The following is a 21521-nucleotide window of genomic DNA, read 5'->3' on the forward strand; positions in this document are numbered from 1 at the left end:
TTGCATAACAAATTAACCTAGCATGAAATCTCCTATAATAAATGGTTTTATTGGATGTATTTGATTAAAGCTAGTCCAAAAGTTGACCAATGCCGATGTTAGGCCAAGATGAGAAAAATTGAGGGATAAAATTATGGGGACAATCAAATAGGGCGTAATTTACATCCTATTTGATTTGCGAAGGATGTCATTAAGATTTGACACCAAATCTTGTATAAGAAGGCATGGTCAGTCAAATAGAAATTGCTGGTGTTTTTAGTATGAGAATTGCTTTTCTAACAAGGAATTATATATGCTTCCAACCTTCCTATTGCTCATCAAGCGAGCATCCTGGATGGTGTATCTTAAAGGGAAGCACTAGGAGAGCTACATACCAGCTGCGAAAACTTTTTTGGGTGCGGTTTCCACGTTACCATAGCACTGCTCTTTGGATGTTAGGGTGGTCAAGGCTAATAAAAAGGAAGGTGAAGACACAACAGAGTTTTCTCAGCCTTTCTTTTTTTTTTTCTCTTTATTTCTTTTATGAGTTTTATCCTCTTTTTATTTTGGTAAGAAACATGGTGGATGAATAGGTTCAGCAAAGGGTTGCAATGGTGGCCCATGCTTGACTGGGCAAAGATCTTACAGCCTAAACTCGATCCGTCTCGAAATGTAAAGAGGCCAATAGTTTTTGGGCCGACCCAGTGGAGAAAAATCGCCACATGTTTCTTTCACGCCCTCTGCATCTCCGAAGTTTTGGCTTTCCCGCTTCGGATTCTCTGTACCATTTGGATCCAAACAATATAAAGAGAAAAGTCTGAGATACAGGAGAAGTTAAGCACAGAACAAGAAACGGGTCAACTAGTAACACATGGGCGATCTTATACATAAAACAAGCGAATTGATTGAGCATGGCAGAATTGGGCACAAGATTAGAAGAGTTGGGGCGGTGATCTCCAATGGCTGGTTATTATGATGATCATCTATCTTTGGTTTCGTTTCATCCAGTAGGTGATTCTCTTTTCAAGGTCATGTTTCTTCCTGGGGGCATTTTCATTGCTTGCGTTCCCCTTCACAATAACAATGTTTCAACAGTCCCCTCCACTTCAAAGTTTGTTTTCTCCAGTTGGTTCGAAACCTTGTTCAGTCTTGAGTCAGGCTTCTCCTTTTTGTGCTCCCTCCACACTGTTCTACCTCAGACTCTGTCATTGCGCTGTAGTGTTTCGGGTTCTCAAATCTTCTTGTAATTGCTGTTGTAATTCCTCTCCTCATTCTAATTTTCTAATCTTATTGCAATATTTAAGCCAGGTAGTACTCTTACCTTCCTTCTACTCAAAATAAATAAATAAAATAAGTGAAACCTGATATTTCTGTAACTTTGGTAATATCGAAATTACAATTGTCAATCACAGACTATGTTTCTGAACAGGATGAACTCAATTGACTAAGATCGGCTATGATTTGGGTGACCAATAAGGGTCAATAGTAACCAGATTCTAAGGGTATCCGGCAAAGTTTAGGGTGTGATCCGACATGCTGCACGGCCAATTGTCTGATTCGGGAGTCCTTTTCCAAGGGTTGACTAGCGGTAGACAGAGGAAAGCAGGGCCTTTCACTAGGGTCTATGAATCACAGAGAGAGAGAGAGAGAGAGAGAGAGAGGGAGAGAGGGAGGGAGGGAGTGGAGAGAGAAAAATAAGAGAGACGTATCTTCGTTCTTTCTCTTCTTCTTTTCCTTTTTTTTTTTTTATCCTCCTCTTTAGCAGAAACAAGGGACAAGGAGGTCATTGCATCCTTCTTAGAAAGGGGAGAGGGAAGGCCGGAGGTCGTGGTTTGGTGAGGTGTGGAAGGCAGCGGAGAGTGGGTGAAGGTGGTGATCAGCTGACATAGATCAATATCTGTTGGGATATACCGATCGATCCTTTTTATGCCGACTCATCTTCGGACCTATCCGACTGACACCTGACTTTATCGACCGCACCGACCGACGATTGCCGACAGTAGCTGTTGACATTATCCGACCGAAGATGTGTCAGTCGGGCAGGCCCATTCTATTCCCGACTAGCTGAGTGACGGAGTCCAGATTACCGGCTCACTGTCGGACGGGGGTGGCAGTTGACGTCCGACTCCAGCAATGCGCCAGACTAGCCGACGGTGTCCCCGAGTCTTCACCCAACGTCCCGCAGTCGAATACCGACGTATGGTCGGTTAGCTCCCCCAAACGCCGTACGACTGCTATGGGCTGCTATTCTGACAAAGACATGTGACGTGACCGCCCTGGGGACATCATCCTGCTTAGGACATAGGTCAGCCCCAGTGATTTGACAGCCCACGGTGAATTGTCAGGCCGTGGCGACTCTGACAGCCTCCGGTGATTTGACAACTCTCCGGTTGTCTGCGCTATTAATGGCGGGACCACGCCGCGCTCTACTATAAAAATGGGGAAGGCAACAGTATTGGAGAGGTTTTTTCGAAGCTCCTGGACTCTCTCTCTCTCTCCCGCTGAGCCCCTGATTCTTTTCTACTGTTGCCTAGTCTCCTCTCTGACTTGACCGTCGGAGGATCGCCATCGGAGGCATCTCCGGTCAGTGTGGACTTCTCTTGCAGATGCTCATTCCCGACGATCAGGCAACGAGGGGATTGACCGTAACAGGTTTGGCGCACCAGGTAGGGGGGATCACGACCTCCATAGAGCTTGAAAAATCCTTTCGAGATGACAAGAACCAGGGCTCAACGATCGAGAGCCACCGGATCGACGAGATACTCTTTCCGTCGGGAAGAGGCCTCTCCTCCACCCTCCAATGCGGAACCCAGCTCTCCGCATCCTGTGGTGATCACGGAGGCGCAGATTGCGGCGATTGTGCGGCAGATGACTGTGCTGACGGATGCAGCCAAGAGCCTTCAACAACAACCAACCCGGTTGCCGCACTCGCCGGCAGGGCAACCGACGGTGCACCCAATGCCGTCCAGGAGCAGCCGCCGATGCCTGCGTCGGTCTCCGTCTCCACCTCAGGAGCAGCCGTCTCAGCACTCCCACCGAGAAGGGGAGAGGCGGCCACGGCGTGATACCTACCAGTCTCGGCGACCCTCTCCTTCCCAGCTGGAGTGAGCGAGGAAGGAGAAGCGACCGCGGACACCGTCCGCCTCCCTCTCAGATTCATCGGGAGACTCAACCCCTGGGGTCTCCCAACACCGATGGATCGACGACTACGAACGTAGGTTTGAAAAAAATCGACCGTCGGCTTGCCCAGCTCCAAGTGGACGGACAGAGGTCTTCGAACGACGTCGACTTCCAGACCGTCCAACCTCTCTCCCGACTTATCCTCGACGAGCCGATTCCTAGTCATTCAAGATGCCTCATGTGGAGCCTTACGACGGCTCCACCGACCCAGTTGACCATCTGGAGAGCTACAAGGCTCTCATGACGATCTAAGGGGCAACCGATGCCCTCCTCTGCATCAGCTTCCCCGCCATACTTCGTAAAGCTACTAGGACCTGGTACTCTGACCTCCACTCAGGAAGTATCCACTCCTTCGGACAGCTCAAACATTCTTTCATGGCCCATTTCAGCACCAGCCAGAAGCTGCCACGAACTTCGAACAGCCTTTTCTCCCTCAAGCAGGGAGAAAATGAGATGCTCCGACACTTCGTGACGCGATTCAACACGGCCACGCTTGAGGTTCGGGACCTCAACGAAGACATGGCTATCTCAGCCATGAAGAGGAGACTGAAGGGGTCCCGATTTACATACTCCTTGGACAAGACCCTCCCCCAGATATATGCCAAACTGTTGGAGCGCGCGTACAAATACATGCGCGCAGACGAAGGAGCTTCCGACCGGTGCCTGACTGAGACCAAGGGTCCGAAGGAGAAGCGAAGGAAAGGTCGGGCTCCTGCCGAGCCTAGCAGGCCTCCGACCGACAAACAGGTCTCACCCCAGCGATAGAGCCCGAGATCGCCCCAACGACGGAGTCCGAGGCCGATGCGTCACAGGTATGACTCCTATACTCCTCTCTCTGCTTCTCGTGCATAGATTTTGATGGAGATCGAAGGAGAAGAATATCTGCGACGGCCTCTGCCTTTGAAGGCAAAGGGCCTCGATCGACGAAAGTACTGTCGATTTCATCGGGGCCATGGCCACAACACTGAATAGTGCATCCAACTCAAGAATAAAATTGAGGTCCTCATACGCCGAAGGTATCTTGAAAAATTTCGAAGAAACCCGCCGACTCGACCCATCCCCGACCGACGACCCCAACCGACTGAAGAGGCAGCAAACAATCAGCCTACGATCGGGGTCATCAACATGATCTCAAAATGACTGGATCGAGGGACGACTGCTGGAGGGGAGTCAACGAAGAAGCTGCGCCAAGATGATGTAATTACATTTACAGATGAAGATACTCGAAAAATCCAAACTCTCCATGACGACGCTGTTGTTGTCTCGGCAACAATAGCAAATTATGATGTAAGAAGGATCCTTATTGATAATGGAAGTTTGACTAATGTCTTGTTCTACTCGACCTTCTTCCAAATGCGACTGTTGGCTGATCGGCTCAAGAAAGTCTCTACACCCCTAGTAGGTTTCGCTGGTGATGCCGTCACGGTGGAAGGAGAAATTACTCTCTCCGTGACAGCTGGAACCGAACCATGACAAAGCACCGTCCACCTAACCTTTGCGGTCGTCCAAGTATCTTCGGCCTACAATGCCATACTTGAAAGGCCCGGACTAAACGCCCTCAGAGCGATAGTCTCGACGTACCACCTGCTGGTTCGGTTTTTGATAAAAAATGGAGTCGGAAAGATGTGCGGGGATCAACAGCTCGCTCGACGATGCTTCCAAATCTGCTCGAAACATTGAATCGAAGGACTCCCTGACGGTCGACAAGTTAGACCAACGAGGAGAGGAAGAACGGGGCGAACCGGCTGAACAGTTGGTTTCCATCCCAATAGCGGAGAATCCCAAACGAGTGGTCCGGATCGGATCCCAATTACCCGACCCTGAGCAACGGCAGCTAATAGAGCTGTTGAGGGCCAATGCTGATGTATTCGCTTGGTCGGCAGCAGATATGTCCGGCATCCTCTCGGAGACGATGACTCATCGACTCAACATCGACCTTGAAATGAGGCCGGTGAGGCAGAAGAAGCGATCTTTTGCTCCCGAAAGACAGAAGGCCATCGACGAGGAAGTGGATAAGCTACTCGAGGTGGGTTTTATCAGAAAAACCACGTATCCTGACTGGCTCGCCAATGTTGTCATGGTGAAAAAAGCTAACGGAAGGTGGAGGATCTGCATCGACTATACCGACTTGAATCGTGCCTGCCCAAAGGATAGTTTTCTACTTTTGAAAATCGACCAGCTGGTAGACGCGACGTCCGGCCATCGACTGCTCAGCTTCATGGATGCCTTTACCGGATACAATCAGATCCGAATGACGCCTGAAGATGAGGAGCACACAGCCTTCATGACCGCTAAGGGCCTTTACTGCTACAGAGTAATGCCCTTCGGACTGAAAAATATCGGAGCCACCTACCAGTGACTCGTCAATAAGGTCTTTAAAGACCAAATCGGACACAACATGGAGGTGTACATGGACGACATGCTGGTGAAGAGTGCGCAGACTTCAGATCATGTCCAAGATCTCGAAAAAACTTTTCACACTCTTCGACAATGTCGGATGAGGCTGAATCTGACTAAGTGCACCTTCGGGGTGACTTCGGAAAAGTTCCTCAGGTTCCTCATTTCTCAACAAGAAATTGAGGTCAACCCCTAGAAGATAAAGGCGATCATCGACATGCGGCATCCGGACACTAAAAAGGAGGTACAGCAGCTTAACAGAAGGATCATCGTGCTCAGCCGATTCATCTCTCGGTCAGCTGAGAGATGCCTCCCGTTCTTCAAAATCCTAAGGCAGGCGAATGACTTCTCCTGGCCGAACGAGTGCCGGCAGGCCTTCGAGGATTTGAAGAGATATCTGGCCTCTCCGCCACTGCTTGTAAAGCCAGAAGTCAGAAAAATATTGTACCTCTACTTGGCAACCTCCCCAGAGGCGGTTAGCTTGGTGCTCGTCCGGGAGAACGAGAGCCGAATTCACCAGCCCATATACTACACCAGTAAAGTACTCCACGAGGCTGAAGCTCGGTATTCAAAGGCGGAGAAAATAATATTCGCCTTGATCATGTCTGCACAATGACTCCATCCATATTTTCAAGCACACACTATTGTAGTCCTCACTGACCAGCCCCTGAGGGCGATCTTGCGTCGCCCTGACACATCAGGACGACTGGCGAAATGGGCGATGAGACTGAGTGAGTTTGACATTTAGTACCGACCGCGACCTGCCTTGAAAGCTCAGATTTTGGCCGACTTTATTGCGGAATGCCAGACAACCGACCAAGGATCGGAAGGCGGGAGCTCCAAAGAGGCTGCAAACTCCGAACCTAACCCCGGGTCTACCTGGGTGTTGCACATCGACGGAGCTTCCAACGCTCGAGGGAGCGGGGTCGGGTTCCTGCTCACCAACTCAGAAGGAGTGGTTATCGAGTACGCCCTCCGATTTGACTTCAAAGCCTCTAATAATCAAGCTGAGTATGAGGCACTCCTCGCTGGCTTGAGAGTAGTGAAGGAGCTCGGGATCGACAGCCTCAGAGTCTTTTCCGACTCTCAGCTGATTGTAGGATAAGTTAAAGGCAAATTTGAGGCACAGGACCCGACCATGATAAAATATTTTTAGAAGGTGAGAGATCTTGTGGCACACCTCAAGTATTTCGAGATCTCTCATATTTTCAGGTCAAAGAACGCTTGGGCCGACGCACTCTCCAGGCTTGCGACGTCTGCCTACGACACTTTGGGCCGGATACTTGTGGAGAGTCTCGAGCAACTGAGCATCGATAGGGTCGAGGAGGTGCTGCAACTGGCGACCGAGCTGACCTAGATGGATCCGATCATTCAGTATCTGACCGACGGGACCAACCCTGAAGACCCCGTGGAAGCCAAACGACTCCGGTGGGCGGCCTCCCAATATGTAATGATGGACGGCCGACTCTACAAAAGGTCGTTCTCTCTTTCTTTGCTGAGATGCCTGGGACCGACTGACGCGGACTACGCACTCAGAGAGGTGCATGAAGGAATCTGCGAAAATCACTTGGGGGGCAAATCTTTGGCCTACAAGGTCCTACGGCAGGGTTACTATTGGCCCACCATGAGAAAGGATGCGGTTGAGTTGGTTCAGAGGTGTGAGCCGTGTCAGAGGTATGCTAACATACAACACCGACCTGCCAACCAAATCACTCCCATTATCGCCCCGTGGCCCTTCGCCCAGTGGGGAATCGACATACTCGGTTCTTTCCCTCCGACGTCTGACCAAAGGAAGTTCATAGTCATCGCAATCGACTACTTCACTAAGTGGATGGAAGCTGAACCTCTGGCGTAAATCATCGAGCAAAAGATGGAAGACTTCGTCCAAAAGTCTATCATCTTCAGGTTCGGACTGCCGCACACTATTATCACTGACAATGGACGATAATTCGACAATCGAGACTTTCGGAAGTTTTGTGTGAGAATTCATATCGCGCACAGGCTGACCTCGATCGGACATCCACAGTCCAACGACGAGGTCGAAGTAACCAACTGAACCATTCTGCATGGACTGAAGACCCGACTGAATGAAGCCAAAGGCCTCTGGGTTGAGGAATTGAATTTCGTCCTGTAGGCGTACCAAACGACACCCCATGTCCCGATCGAAGAATCTCCTTTCAGCTTGGCCTATGGACGGAGGTGATGATCCCACTCGAGATTGGGCTACCATCGACTAGAGTTGAGCAGTACTGTGAGCCGGGCAACTCCGAGTATCGGAGGGCCGACTTGGACCTCCTACCCGAACTCTGATGCGAGGCTCAACTCCGCATGGCCTCCTACCGACAAAGGGTGGCCCGATACTATAATGCTAAGGTTAAGCTAAAGTTTTTCAGGCCCGGAGACCTGATCTTAAGGAAGGCGGAAGTTTCGAAGCTTCTGGACCAAGAAAAATTAGCTCCAAACTGGGAAGGATCCTACAAGATAGCGGACACCTACAGGCCGGGAGCTTACCGACTGGAGACTCTAGAAGGAATGGCCATTCTCCAGACTTGAAATGCCGACAACCTGAGATTGTACTACCAGTGAACTCTGTGTGCCCTTGTTCGGAATACAAACTCAGTTTCAAAGCTCCGGAGTCTAGAATTTTGGCTCTCCGATTGTGGGCCGGTGCTCACAAGTAGTACGAGCCCTGACATCCCAACTTGGGCCCAACGTTTCATTGGAAATCTGCGGCCCGATCGTCGATGATGCGTCAGACTCTTACGAGAATCGATATATCTATGTTGGTGGAAGGCCGGCGATGGTGATGAAACCCTCCTAAGTTGAAGCCACGCTCCTTCCACAGTCAACTCTTGAGCAAGATGACTGGCTAACTTGCCAACTTGGCTCCCGCCAAGAAAGGCAAAACGCCAACGTGACCAACGTCGCATTTGCGACATACCGACCAGGTCATGATCGATCGAAGGATATTCGGCTTATCACCGTTTATCATAAGTCACGACGTATACGCCCGACAAAGAATGGGGCAACGGATGACCGACTTGTCATCATCATCTTAACCGAATGCGTCGGACACTATTCAGACTCTACGAGATGATCGGGTCAAAGAGCTACGCCCAAGGGTCGGTCGACACCCGACTCGACAAATATGCCTGACTCAGGTCTGGGCAACGGATGCTCGACTTAGACTCTTGACCGTCGGATCGTACGACAGTCAGAATGCCGATCTATAATCAGAGGTCGCTCTGCCCTTATCGTGGCGCGCGCTATCGACTGTCTCAACTAACTATCCGAGATCCTATCGAACGTCCTAACAAGGTACGTCGGGCCTACAACTTATACACTCAGGGGTATTTCGGCGAAACATACATTCCAAGATACATTTCAGGATGCATAAAGAAAAAAAAGTTGAAAAGTTTTCAATTTCATTCAAATATGAACTGAATTTACAAAATTAGGCCGAAGCCCGATTACAAGTACACTAATTAAGAGCAAAAGCAAAAGATGCTCCGACTACTCATCGAAGTCGACTTCTTCAACCGGGAGAAGTTTGGGGGCGATCGGTGTGCCCGCTCGGATCGGTGTAGGATCGGAGGTCGGGGCCGCCTCACCTTCGGTGACCTGCTCCGGGATGGCTTCCTCCATGGCAGTGGGATCTCCTAACGATGGGTCGGCCACCTCTTCCGCGGCTTGGCCCTCTGACCCTGGGGAACGACGCTGCTGAGATCAAGCTCCGGATACAAGCCCTGGACCGCCTCCCGGGCGTCCTCGTGCCTCACTCGGTACGAGGCGAAGCCACTCTCCAAGAGCTCCTCGCGATATTCGTCGGAGCCATGGAAGTCCTCCACCGCCTGACCTAGAGCCTCCCTCACCGACTTCGCCTCCTCCTTCGCTATGTTTGCATCGGCTTGGGCGGTGGACAAGTTCTCTTCAGCCTTGGCGAGATTCTCCAGGCCTACCCGGAGTTGCTCGCGCTCGGCCTCGAGCTCGACGATGAGACCATCCCATTCGCATCGCAGTCGGTGAGCGGTATGACCTTTACGCCTGGCTTCCTCGCGGGCCGAATGAAGTTCGGCCCCCGAGGCAGTCAGGGCATCGGTGAGGCGGGAAATCTCATCCTCGAGCCGGGCCTCACGATCGACCGACTGCTTTAGCTGCTCGACCATTATCGCCCTCTCGGCCTCTGCGACCTCTACCTTCTTCTTCCAGGCCGCCAGAACGTCACCGAATCTCCGATACTCGGCCTCCAGCTCAGATATATTGTAGCTCAGCTGCAGGTGGAAGGCCGACTATCAGAAAACTGAATTGATGGAAAATAATAATGAAGAGGAGAAAGAAAAAGGAGCTCACCTGGATCATAGTTGGGAAGAAGGAAGAAAGCATGTTGGACACTGTCTGACTCTTCATGATCTCCCGATCGATCGGGAGAATGGTTGCCTGGCACAACCTCCTGGCCAAATTATGGTTGGCCAGGGCCGACGCTCCTTCGGGAAGCTGGATGTCGGATGACGTGGCTCGATCGGCTGACCTTGTGTCGTCATCCGATGCCATTGGAGCCTTCCCTCGTCCGGCCGCCCAGGCCCGAAAGTCAAAGAGAGACGAAAAGCTCGAACTCGATTGAGCTCCCCCTGAAGCCGCAACGTGAGCCGTCGAAGGTCGTTCGGGCTCCTGAGCTTCGACCCAAACCTCCTCCATCGGCGAAACAACCGATGCTCCCTCGACCGCACCATCCGCTGTCCTCTCCTTGGGCTGCACCTCGGATGGCACCTCCGGTGCCGACAATGCGATAACTGGTTCTGGTTGCACAGCTGCAGCCGGAGATGATGTCTGGGGCCTCTTGGGCGGTCATGAAGGTCCGGCCCCAGGCGCCGGCCTCTTCTTTACCACATGTTGCCGAATCTCGATGTCCGTCAGCCACATTCTCGGTGGCATGCCTGCAATTTCAACAAAAAAGTTAGTGCAAATGTGGAGATAGACGAAAAGCTAAGAAACAGTCAACAGGCCGAATTGTACCTAGGCAGGGGACCAAGCTCAAGCCGGCATCATAAAGAGCTTGTTCGGTAACAAGCTCTCTCTGCTTCGGAACCGACATATCTTTGAGTCGGAGAAAATTCTCCCGATCGTCTGCCTCCACTTGGCTATTCTCGTTCGACCGAGTCAGGGGGTCGCCCCAGCGGGAAGGGAACCCCCAGGGAAGTGAAGAGGAAACAAAAAAGAACTGGTTCTTCCACCCATAAATTGACGATGGAAGATCAGTGATGAAAGAAAGGCCCTTTCGAGGATTGAAAAACCACCACCCTCGGGCTTTAGGGTGGAGTCGGAGAACAAAAAATGCTCGGAAGAGGAAGATACGAGGATTGGTCAGCAAAAACTGACACAACAAGGCAAAACTGACTACCAGCCGGACTAAGTTCGGCACCAGTTGCACCGGACAAAGTCTGTAATAGTCCAAGATGTTCCGGACAAACTCCGAAATCGGGAAATGAAGACCGGCCCGGAGGTCCTCAATATAGAAAGCCACCTGGTCTGGGGCCGGGTTGTTAACCCGACCGTCGATCCTAGGGGCGAACAGCCGAAACTGCTCTGAGATGCTGTACTGCTCCTTGAGCCGATCGACGTTTGACCCAGAAAGTGAAGAAACCTCCACCTTTGGGGTCGATCGAGAATCATCAGTCGGGTTCCCCGACTGACTTCCTCGAGGAGAGGTTCTAGCCATGATGCTAGTCCCAAAGAAGAAGGATAAGGAAGAAGAAAAAAGAAAATTTCAAGGAAGCAAAAAACAAGGAGACAAAGACAAAGGCTTCGAGAAAACTTTTCAAGGAGGAAGGCAGGGACAACTACCTGAGACAAGGGGACCACTCGATCAGAGTCTCGGCAACAGGGCTGTGAAAAGTGGAGTTTTGGATACAGGTGATCCTATATATATAGTGCCCCTCGACGGTCGGGATGAGAGCATGCCCAACGAGGGTCTCCCAGATCTTGACACGTGGCAGCATCTGGGCCTTCCCTCGGTTCGACGATTCGACGCACCTGCCTCAGGTCAAGCCACGTCGCCTCCATCCGTCTGAACAGGTTCGGCCCAATGGCCCCCTGCCATGTGGTGGAAAAATTGCATCTCAAGATTCACTGACCGACGGCAGTTTGCGTTCCCGAGGAGACGGCGGAAACGGCGGTTCCTGTTCCCAATGGGATGTCTGACACCAATAAGACGTCTGACACCAATGGGACGTCTGACGTCGGACCGTTCATTGGTACGGTCGCCAAAGTCGGAGCATGATGTGATGGATATCCACTCCTTTCACTCGAAGCCGTCGCCCACGCGGAAATGCTGGCCAGCACGACATCCAACTCAGGAGTGGGGGAGGCAACTGTTGGGATATACCGACCGACCCCTTTTATGCCGACTCACCCTCGGACCTGTCCGACCGACGTCCGACTCTACCGACCGCACCGACCGACGATTGCCGACAGTAGCTGCCGACATTATCCGACCGAAGGTGTGTCGGTCGGACAGACCCATTCTGTTCCCGACTAGTCGAGCGGCGGAGCCCAGATTACCGGCTCACTGTCAGGCGGGGGTGGCAGCTGACGTCCGACTCCAGCAATGCGCCAGACTAGCCGACGGTGTCCCTGGGTCTTCACCCGACGTCCCGCAGCCGAATACCGACGTATGGTCGGTTAGCTCCCCCAAATGCCGTACGACTGCTATGGACTGCTGTCCTGACAAGGACATGCGACGTGACCACCCTGGGGACATCATCTTGCCTAGGACATAGGTCAGCCCCAGTGATTTGACAGCCTACGACGACTTGTCAGGCCGCAGCGACTCTGACAGCCTCCGGCGATTTGACAACTCCCCGATTGTGCGCCATTAATGGCGGGACCACGCCGAGCTCTACTATAAAAACGGGGAAGGCAACAGTGTTGGAGAGGTTTTTTCGAAGCTCCTGGACTCTCTCGCTTTTTCTCTCTCCTGCTGAGCCCCTGATTCTTTTCTACTGTTGCCTAGTCTCCTCTCTGATTTGACCGTCAGAGGGTCCCCGCCGGAGGCATCTCTGGTCAGTGTGGACTTCTCTTGCAGGTGCTCATTCCCGGCGACGAGGAGATTGGCCGCAACAATACCAAAATAGAAAAATAGTGGATCTTAGCTTTTGATGGATTTTGGCATCATCTTGCTCAGTGATGGCCATGTTCCTATTGTGGAGGCTCATGTATGAAGGGGTGGTGGCACCGGTGGTCAAAAAAAAGGAAGAAGAAAATCGAAAAATAGGGAAGAGAACTCCTAGAATTCTAGGAGAGGATCTCACTTCCTAGATATGCCTCTCTTTCTAGATATGCCTCTCAAATTATGCAAGAGAGGATCTCACTAGTATAAGTAGGGGCTATATATGTATCATAATTTATGGGGTATAAAAAGAGAGATTTAAGTCCTAGTTTCGTAATTCTTTCATCTTCTTCAAATTCTCTTTTGAAAGATTTAAGTTAAGTGGATTGAAAAAAATCTTCCTTCTTTCCAATCAAATTAGACAAATTTACCTCTCTTATACTTTAAAAAAATATATATACTTGTAATCAAGAAAATATCCACAGGGTATGATCCCCTGAGCTGGCTGGTCCAAGAGCTTCATAAACATATGTGCATATCTTTTTCTGCTTCTTCTCCTTCTTCATAGACGTATGTGCATGTTGTTTGATTGTTGATGTAGTTCAGTAAAACTAAGAAACTGTGAAATAAATGTCTTGAAAATAAATAGATAAGAAGACCTCAAACACTGTCTTCAATAAGTGAGACGTCCGGTAGTTGCCAGCTTATTCATGTATCTTCTGTTTTACTTTTACGTAGAGCTTACGCATGTATCTAAGATATCTTTATCACTAATGCTTAAAAAGTGATGAGTTGGAAACTCATTTATGCCACTAAATAGATACTACAGCCACTATAGAACATTACACCCTCATATACACATTCATCTTAAGGATCATGACAGCAATAAGCTCTACTTCAACATGTTATATATTCTTGATATGCTCGGGAGAGATTCAGGTGCCCTTTATAGCTTGAGACTTAATGATTGAAATCCAGAGATTGATCAAGTGCATCTTCGTACTCAGTGGATGACAAATGATTATGAATGTGGCTCTGATCTTCCGTGAGATGCTGAAGAGCCCTAGGAAGTGGCGGCATGCTCACCACCAGGACTCCCTCTAGGATATGCACCACCTGTCCCATTGCTGGCCTGTGACCTTCAGAGTCTTGAATGCACCAGCAAGCAACTCTACAGACTCTGGTTAGCTCTTCAATGTCAGCGGCACCATTCAATCTATGGTCTAGTAAGCTAAATATATCGCCTTCAATAATCTTTGTTGCAGCCCACGAAGGATAAAAGATTTTGCTACCATCCACGGAGTGCATTGTGTTTCGCTGGCCCGATATCAGCTCAAAGAGCATCATCCCAAAGCTGTAGACATCAACCTTGGAGGTGATCGGCAGGCCTGAGATCCACTCGGGTGCGAGATAGCCAACAGTTCCCCTCATGGTTGTTAGTACCCTGCTGAAGTCACGATCGACGAGCTTCGCCATGCCAAAGTCTGCAACTTTGGCGCAGAAGTCCTTGTCTAGAAGTATGTTATCTGGCTTTATGTCGCAGTGTATGATGCACTCCCGGCACTTCTCATGGAGGTAGGTTAATCCTCTCGCAATCCCGAGAATAATTTGATACCTCATCTTCCAGCAGAGAACTGCGGAATTGTTTTGAAAGAGGTGATAGGCTAGGGAACCTCCTGACATGAACTCATAAACCAGAAGCCTTTTGCTGCCCTCGGAGCAGAAACCGCGAAGGCGAACCAGATTGACATGTTGAATAGCAGCCAATGTGCTCACTTCGGTTCGGAATTGCTTCTCTCCTTGCCTCAAGCCTTCAAGCTTCTTCACAGCTACATCGGTTGAGTCAACTAATGTCCCTTTAAAAACAGAGCCAAACCCACCACTGCCCAACATCTCAGAGAAGTGCTTGGTCGCACGCTGCATATCGCCATAAGTAAACAGAATCAAAGAACTCTCAACTTGTTTTGCCATCCGAATTCGTTTACTCCTTTGAAATGCCCAAAATAGTCCAAGAAGAACACACAAGATGCCAAGAATCCCACCGATGACACTAAGAGTTAGATCAATTACCAACTTATGCGAGCTACCCGAACCTGGGAAATCAGAAGCAGCGAGCCGGAGATAAAGAGTACCAGCTCCACTATCCCCATCGTAGAGTTGAACAAGGTTCCGAAGGTCCCCAATCCAAAATGAGCATCCACTCACATAAGCATATGCGTTACAAGAGCAGTTGTTCAAGCAAGCCTGTTCACAGTATTTTGCACTCCCAACAGTCAAATTGTGTGGATTGGCAGGCAATCTCATATTGGTCATCTCAAGGAATCTATCCCCTTCTTCACCGGCCGAGCTTTTTCTACTGCATTGCAAACTGGTTTTCCTCACACACCCTGAGCTCCAAACCTTAAGCTCCCATTCTTTCATTGAAGCTGGTTCGAAACCATAGGAGCACCTGCAAATGTTATCCGAGCTTTTCTGGTCGCAGATACCAAAAGTACCACATAGAGAGTAGACATCACATTGAGGCAAAGGTAGAGAAGAGATTGACAGCCACTCGTGGGTGCTGTCTAGCCAATACCATTGCATTAATAGCCCAGATGAACCAATCACAGTACGAGTAATGAAAGAACTATAGAGGATGGTATACATGCCATATGTCCGCTGCTCGTTGTCGACGAAGGTGACGTTGAAGGGAGTGTTTTTATTGGCAGAAGGTACTTCAGGGAAGTACTGGCCATTCCACAGCCCGCTGCTCCAATAAATTTCAGAATAATTCCACAGCAATACAAACTGCTTGGACCTACCATTCTCCAGACTTAGAGTGAAAGGCCCGGGGGCAGGGTTCTCAGGATTCTCCCATGAAGTGACGCTCTGATACTCCCCTGTGATCTTGTTAACTCCAATCCATCCTCCTGGCATGAGTGTGTCGGTCGGGTGATCAAAACTCTGCCAAATTGTAGTGTTCCACCCATTTCTTATAACAAGATTTCCGGTGTCAAGAAGCACTGCAGCCGTGGAATCAGAGGTTGATGGAGTTGAGTTGGATGACCAAACTAGGATTTTGGAACTACTGAGAAGGAATAGCTTGCCATCTTCTGAGATTTTGAACTCCGCAGAGGAGGTGTTGGTGATGGGGGTTGCTCTGTTCGCCACCCAGATTACAGTTTGGACTGGAATTTTTTTGTACCAGATGCCCACGTAGTAGTTACGAGAGTTACCTGGTGTGAAGAACCCCAGCTCAAAGTTGCCTTCTTTGGACACTATGGTCTGGTTTTCAGAGAGGGACCGCCTTGAAGAGATGTTATCCGTTGCTATACAGTGTTGGATGTTGAGAGAAGAGAAGAGAAAGAAGAAAAGAGAGAGAGAAAGGGAGGAACATGGCCTCATCTTAGAATCCACAGGGGCAGAATGCATGCAACAAAAGCCAGCCTGCCTATGTAAATGTATATAAATAAGAGGAAGTGGCTGTAGCTAGCTTCTTTATAGGTTATTTTAGTGTCAGTCAAATTTCAATTTATTGAAAGGGTGGATTAAATTTCTTTTCCTGGCATGTTGATCCTTTGTTGATGTTTTACGTAAGTAAGTATTGGAGAGATTTTAGTTGGTGCATGTCCATTTTTTTTTTTTTTGCCCCCTTCCGCCCGTTTCAGTGTTTACTAGTTATACCATTACACTTGATCAAACAATCAGTCGCAATTAATTATTGATATATTTTTTTTTATATATCAATAAAAATTATCAAATAATAAATTATATATCATAAAATTAGGACAAGAGTAAAATTGAAACTAATAATCATCGTGGTACCCTCCAACCAAACCCTTTTCTCTGTGATGTGATGGGATTTTTTTTTTTTTTTGGGTTTTGGGAGGTGAGACCACCCGGCTTTTATTAGAAAATCAAGGAGAAAAGTGACATAAAGAAGTCCAGAGAGATTGTGGAGTTTTACAGATAAAATTGGTGACAAACAAACATGACAGGCCACATCACAGGGATGAACAGGTGATAAACCAACAGAGTCAAAAACCCCTTTCTACGCCACTAATGGAAAGTTACCCAAATGACGTGCAAGAACAAACTCCATTCAAAAAAGAAATGCAAGAACCAACAAATGAAGTCCAAAAGTAATGTTGGAAACAGATAATGCAACACCATCAAGCATGGTGAATGAGCAATGATCATTTTACCCTCCAACCAAGCCCTTCTCTCTCGTGATGGATGGCCTAGACATGGGAGGATTTAAGTCAGTTACAATTTTAGGAATCATGAGAACATTCACTGATGGAAAGTTAACACAAATGACGGGCAAGAACGAACAATTAATGTTGGAAAAAAATAGTGCAAAACCGTCAAGTACGGTGAATTATCAAAACCTAGTTGTCATGAGGGACCAGTACCGTCTTAAAGTCAATGTCGAGACTTCCTATTGAAAAAATATATAGCTGATTTCACTAGTCATACCATTGCACTTGGTCAAAATATCAGTTTATGCAATGATCATTTTACCCTCCAACCAAGCCCTTCTCTCTCGTGATGGATGGCCTAGACATGGGAGGATTTAATTCATTTATAATTTAGGAATCATGAGAAGATTCACTGATGGAAAGTTAACCCAAATGACATGCAAGAACAAATTAACAAATGAAGTCCAAATAATGTTGGAAAAAGATAGCGCAAAACCAGTGATTTTTGTCAAAAAGATATATAATAAAAAAAAACATGTGGTTCAGTTGCTTTGCTGCTGAATCTAGGAATGATTAAATTTAGTCCCACTAACGCCAGTGCATTAAGTTTGGCCAGCTTGTTAAAATTTCTCTTGACAGCTCATATAGATGAGTTGTAATCAGATCTATTTGGACAAGATATTAAGAAATGCACATATAGTAGTCACATGAGAATGACCTAAGCTAAATTAAAGATAAATAAAAGATTTTTTTTTTTTGGTTCATTTTTTTCTTATAGTGGTTGTTTTTCCTCTAATATCTTGCCAGATTTGTCATTGGAGGGCTATGCTTGTTTTTCCTTTCGTTAAGGAAAAACAAGGGTACTTGGGTTCCCATTTAGTTGTGATTTTTGACATCTAAAATAGAAAGGCACCTAAATTCTAATTTATATATGGATTATAGGCCATCAATAACTGGTGCCAAGTAGAAATAGACAACTAACAACTCCATGGATGATGGATCCCACCAAGCTCATACTGAAAGAGCACTTTTTCCTAAAAAAATACTGAAGAGCACCTACGTCCAAGTCCACCGCACGTCTATCAGAGGTTTGGGTTTTACAAAGACTTCCCCACATGATAAAGGAGTATACGGTTTTCTGAAGAACCGAGCAAACCAAGATTCTCCTTTTCGAGAAGGTCCTTGAGTTCCTCTCCTGCCAACTATTCCACTTGAGTGCCATGAGTAACTAATCCCAACCTTTTCTTAGATTGAGTTGCATTCTCCTCCATGTAGACCAAGGTGAAGTTTTGACTCTTTTGAGACATGCCTCTAAGGCTTAAACTGTCATATGTTCCGAACCCACCTCTCAGATCAGCTAGCCTGAATCTTAGAGCGTTGCCCTAAAGATTATAGAAGGTCTCTAAAATAAACAAAGTTTCCAATAGCACCAGAATAATTAATTTAATCACAATAATTTAACTAAATAAATCCATCATTAGAAGAGTCTACTCAATTACAAAATTGATCAAGTATTAGAACATCAACTAACTAATAACTCTAATACTCGAACTTTATGCCAACCCATTCGAGAGTATGCATCCTGCGACTCTAAAAGGAAAAAGAAAGAGATTGTGTGAGCATTATAGTCTAACAAGAATCTTCCCACACTGACATCAATATAAATCAAGTAAACTTAAAAATAAAGAATCTTTAAATCATATCAAAATGAAGATAAAAATCATAAAACCTCATATTGATAATTCAACATGGCTTTAAATCCTGAATCACATCATACTAAAGATTAGCTTTAAATCATATCAACATGCAGGAAAAAAATCATAAACCCTCAAACTGATTATTCAGCATAGCTCAAATGAACCCACATAATTATGTACACATAAATATGAGTCATCAAAAATATATCTTATTTAGGAAACTATACCAGATATATCATCAAGCTAAAGCTTTTGTTCAATAATAGTTTCATATATCTTATCTTTCATTATAATTCAGATTTCTAATCAATAATTATCTTTCCAAAATTTGGACTATCAAAGGTCATGCTTCAATCCGTGACTAGCAAATTGTAATCGATGTTTTGGTCTATGGTTGTAAATTATAATATTTACACTTCGGCCTGCGGTGGCAAACCATAATATCCATGCTTCAAATTGCATCGACAAACCAAAATATTTGCACAGTGGCCCATAGTGATAATCAAAGAGTCATGATTTAGTCCACGATGACAATCCAAAGTGTAATGATTTGACCTATGACTGGCAATCCATATTATGGCCAGTCCAAATTTTTTTACTCAATCATCAAATCTTTCAATTTTATCCTTGTCAAAAATAAAAAAACTTCATACCATATTTCTTGGCTAATTTCAAAATACTTGACATCTTATTTCAAGCAATCAACATACGATGCATGTGTACAATAAAGAAGCATATATTTATATATTCACATCAGCAATCCATTGATAAGAATAATCATCTAATGCAAAACCAAAAGTCATCATACATGATACAAAAATATATACATACATATAGACGATAATGTATAGGGATCCTTATCTCTATCAATCTCAAGTACCACCTCATTGATCCACTCTTTGATCTACAAACTCAAAGGCAAAGTGTTTTGCTCAGCACTTTCTTGCCTACACCTATAGAGCTAGATTTCATCATGAGAGTAATCATAACCATCTATATATTATGGTAGATAATAATGATAAATTGGTCTGAAATCTCCTCCTAGGGTTGCATACCATTGATTCGGATCCCTTATAGGGTCAACGATCATTTTAAGCTTCTCTAGTTGTATGGACATCCATGGGTCCATTAACCATGTAGAGAGAGAATGAGAGAAATAGTAGAGAAGAGAGCAAGCATAAGAGGATGGAGCATAGTTGGTTAGGTGGTAATGCCCAATAGCTCGGGTCAATCCGATCATCATGATAACTTCATCTGATGATGATTAGATCAGGATATAGCTAGCTTGATAGAGAGCAAGGGTGACCAAAACTAGTTTTGTTTGATAAGGGTCAAGATAGAGTCCAGATGCCGCTTGATGGTCAAGGGTTAGGATTCTTCCTACTAATATTGTCCAAAATCACAGGAGAGGATCCCTTTGCTAGATTTCGTCCAACTCAAAGAGAGATTGTAGAAAGGAAGAAAGAATATATTGTGTTTGATAGAGAGTAAGGGCGACCAAAACTAGTTGTGTTTGATAAGGGTCAAGATAGAGTCCAGATGCCACTTGATGGCCAAGGGTCAGGATTCTCCCTACTAGTATTGTCAAAAATCACAGGAGAGGATCCCTTTGCTAGATTTCGCCCAACACAAATAGAGATTGTAGGAAAAAAAAAAAAAAAAAAAAAAAAAAATATATATATATATATATATATATATATATATATATTGTAAATATATATTTTTTTCTTTTCCCTTTTTTTCCATTCTTATTCTTGGCATTGGCAACGGCAGTGCCACCTAACGTCCGACCCGCGGTGAAGATCCTGTGCGGCAGAAACGACCATGTGGCCGGTGGAAAAGAAAATGAAAACCTTATGCTCGGTTAGCTCAAAATAAGGAATGTACGTTGGAGTATTCCAGCTCACCAGCCGGTGGCCAAGGCTCGAGTGCACCAGAGCTTGAGTAGAGCTCTGCCATAAGCCTTGACCCTGAATAATAGAGGATCAGGTGGAACAAATCTGAAATAGGGGAGAGAAAAGCACAAAACAGGGGCAGCTTGCATTCATGGATTCCAGCGACTATTTGGTGCTAGTCCGGCTAGAAATAATGGCCTTAAGATACGAGAAGGGAGGAGGAGAAAGACTAGACACCCTAACCTTGACTCTGATGAGGTATTGATGGTGGATCATTTACACTTCTCAATGGCAAACAAGGGAGGGCCAAAATGATTTACTAGTGGTTGATCAGGATTTGCGGCATGACAAGGGAAGAGAGTAGGGCTGTCATGCCCCGAACCCAAAATTCGGGTCGGATACGTGATAGCCGCACACTCCTTAGAGCAAGCCCTAAAGAATATGCAAGGCCAAATTAAATCGTTACAACCTTAACATCCATAATAATTAATTTCAGCAATAATTCGTAAAATCTTGCATAATTACAAATTAAATTCTTCAATTCTCTGATCAGATACTATGACACTCTATTTATCCTTATGCTCACCCGTAAATCCAAGTAATAGCCAACCATGGACATCTTGTAACTCTGAGAAGAAAAGAAAGATAAAGGGGGGTGAGCTTTACAGCCCAGTAAGAATTTTCATATCACACCAATATAATAATATAATCTGAAAAAAAAAAAGCAATAACACATAAAAGCCGATGTTCATTGTCCAGAATACTGCAAACATTTATAGATTATCTGTTTTATCAAAAGAGATGCACCATCATATGTTAAATAAGTGAAACAATTTTATTCAACGATTGTTTCATGTCTTATCTTTTCATTTTCTTCTATTATCACATCATCTTTAATCCTTTTCTTTTTGGCTTTGGCTTTGGACTACCAGGATCATGCGACGATCTTTTATTCGGATCGATTTTTGTGATCTTTCTCGGATCAAAGTAGCCATGATCTTTCTCGGATCAAATCATTCATGATCTTTCTCGGATCAAATCATTCATGATCTTTCTCGGATCAGATTCTTCCACACATAAGTTTGTG

General features: G+C 46.4%; 1 protein-coding gene across 1 annotated transcript; it reads right to left on the bottom strand.

Moving 5' to 3' along the window:
• Positions 1-13621: 13621 nt before the first annotated feature.
• Positions 13622-16072, bottom strand: LOC105050041 (G-type lectin S-receptor-like serine/threonine-protein kinase At2g19130). Its single transcript, XM_010929901.2, has one exon. It carries the CDS (start codon positions 16070-16072, stop codon positions 13622-13624), a length of 2451 nt encoding a protein of 816 aa, XP_010928203.2.
• Positions 16073-21521: the final 5449 nt, after the last annotated feature.

Source organism: Elaeis guineensis, chromosome 2 (assembly GCF_000442705.2).
Source record: "Elaeis guineensis isolate ETL-2024a chromosome 2, EG11, whole genome shotgun sequence".
Taxonomy (NCBI): domain Eukaryota; kingdom Viridiplantae; phylum Streptophyta; class Magnoliopsida; order Arecales; family Arecaceae; genus Elaeis; species Elaeis guineensis.

Excerpts from the sequence above, each read along its gene's own strand:
- LOC105050041 (XM_010929901.2), bottom strand. The coding sequence starts at position 16,072 with ATGCATTCTGCCCCTGTGGATTCTAAGATGAGGCCATGTTCCTCCCTT.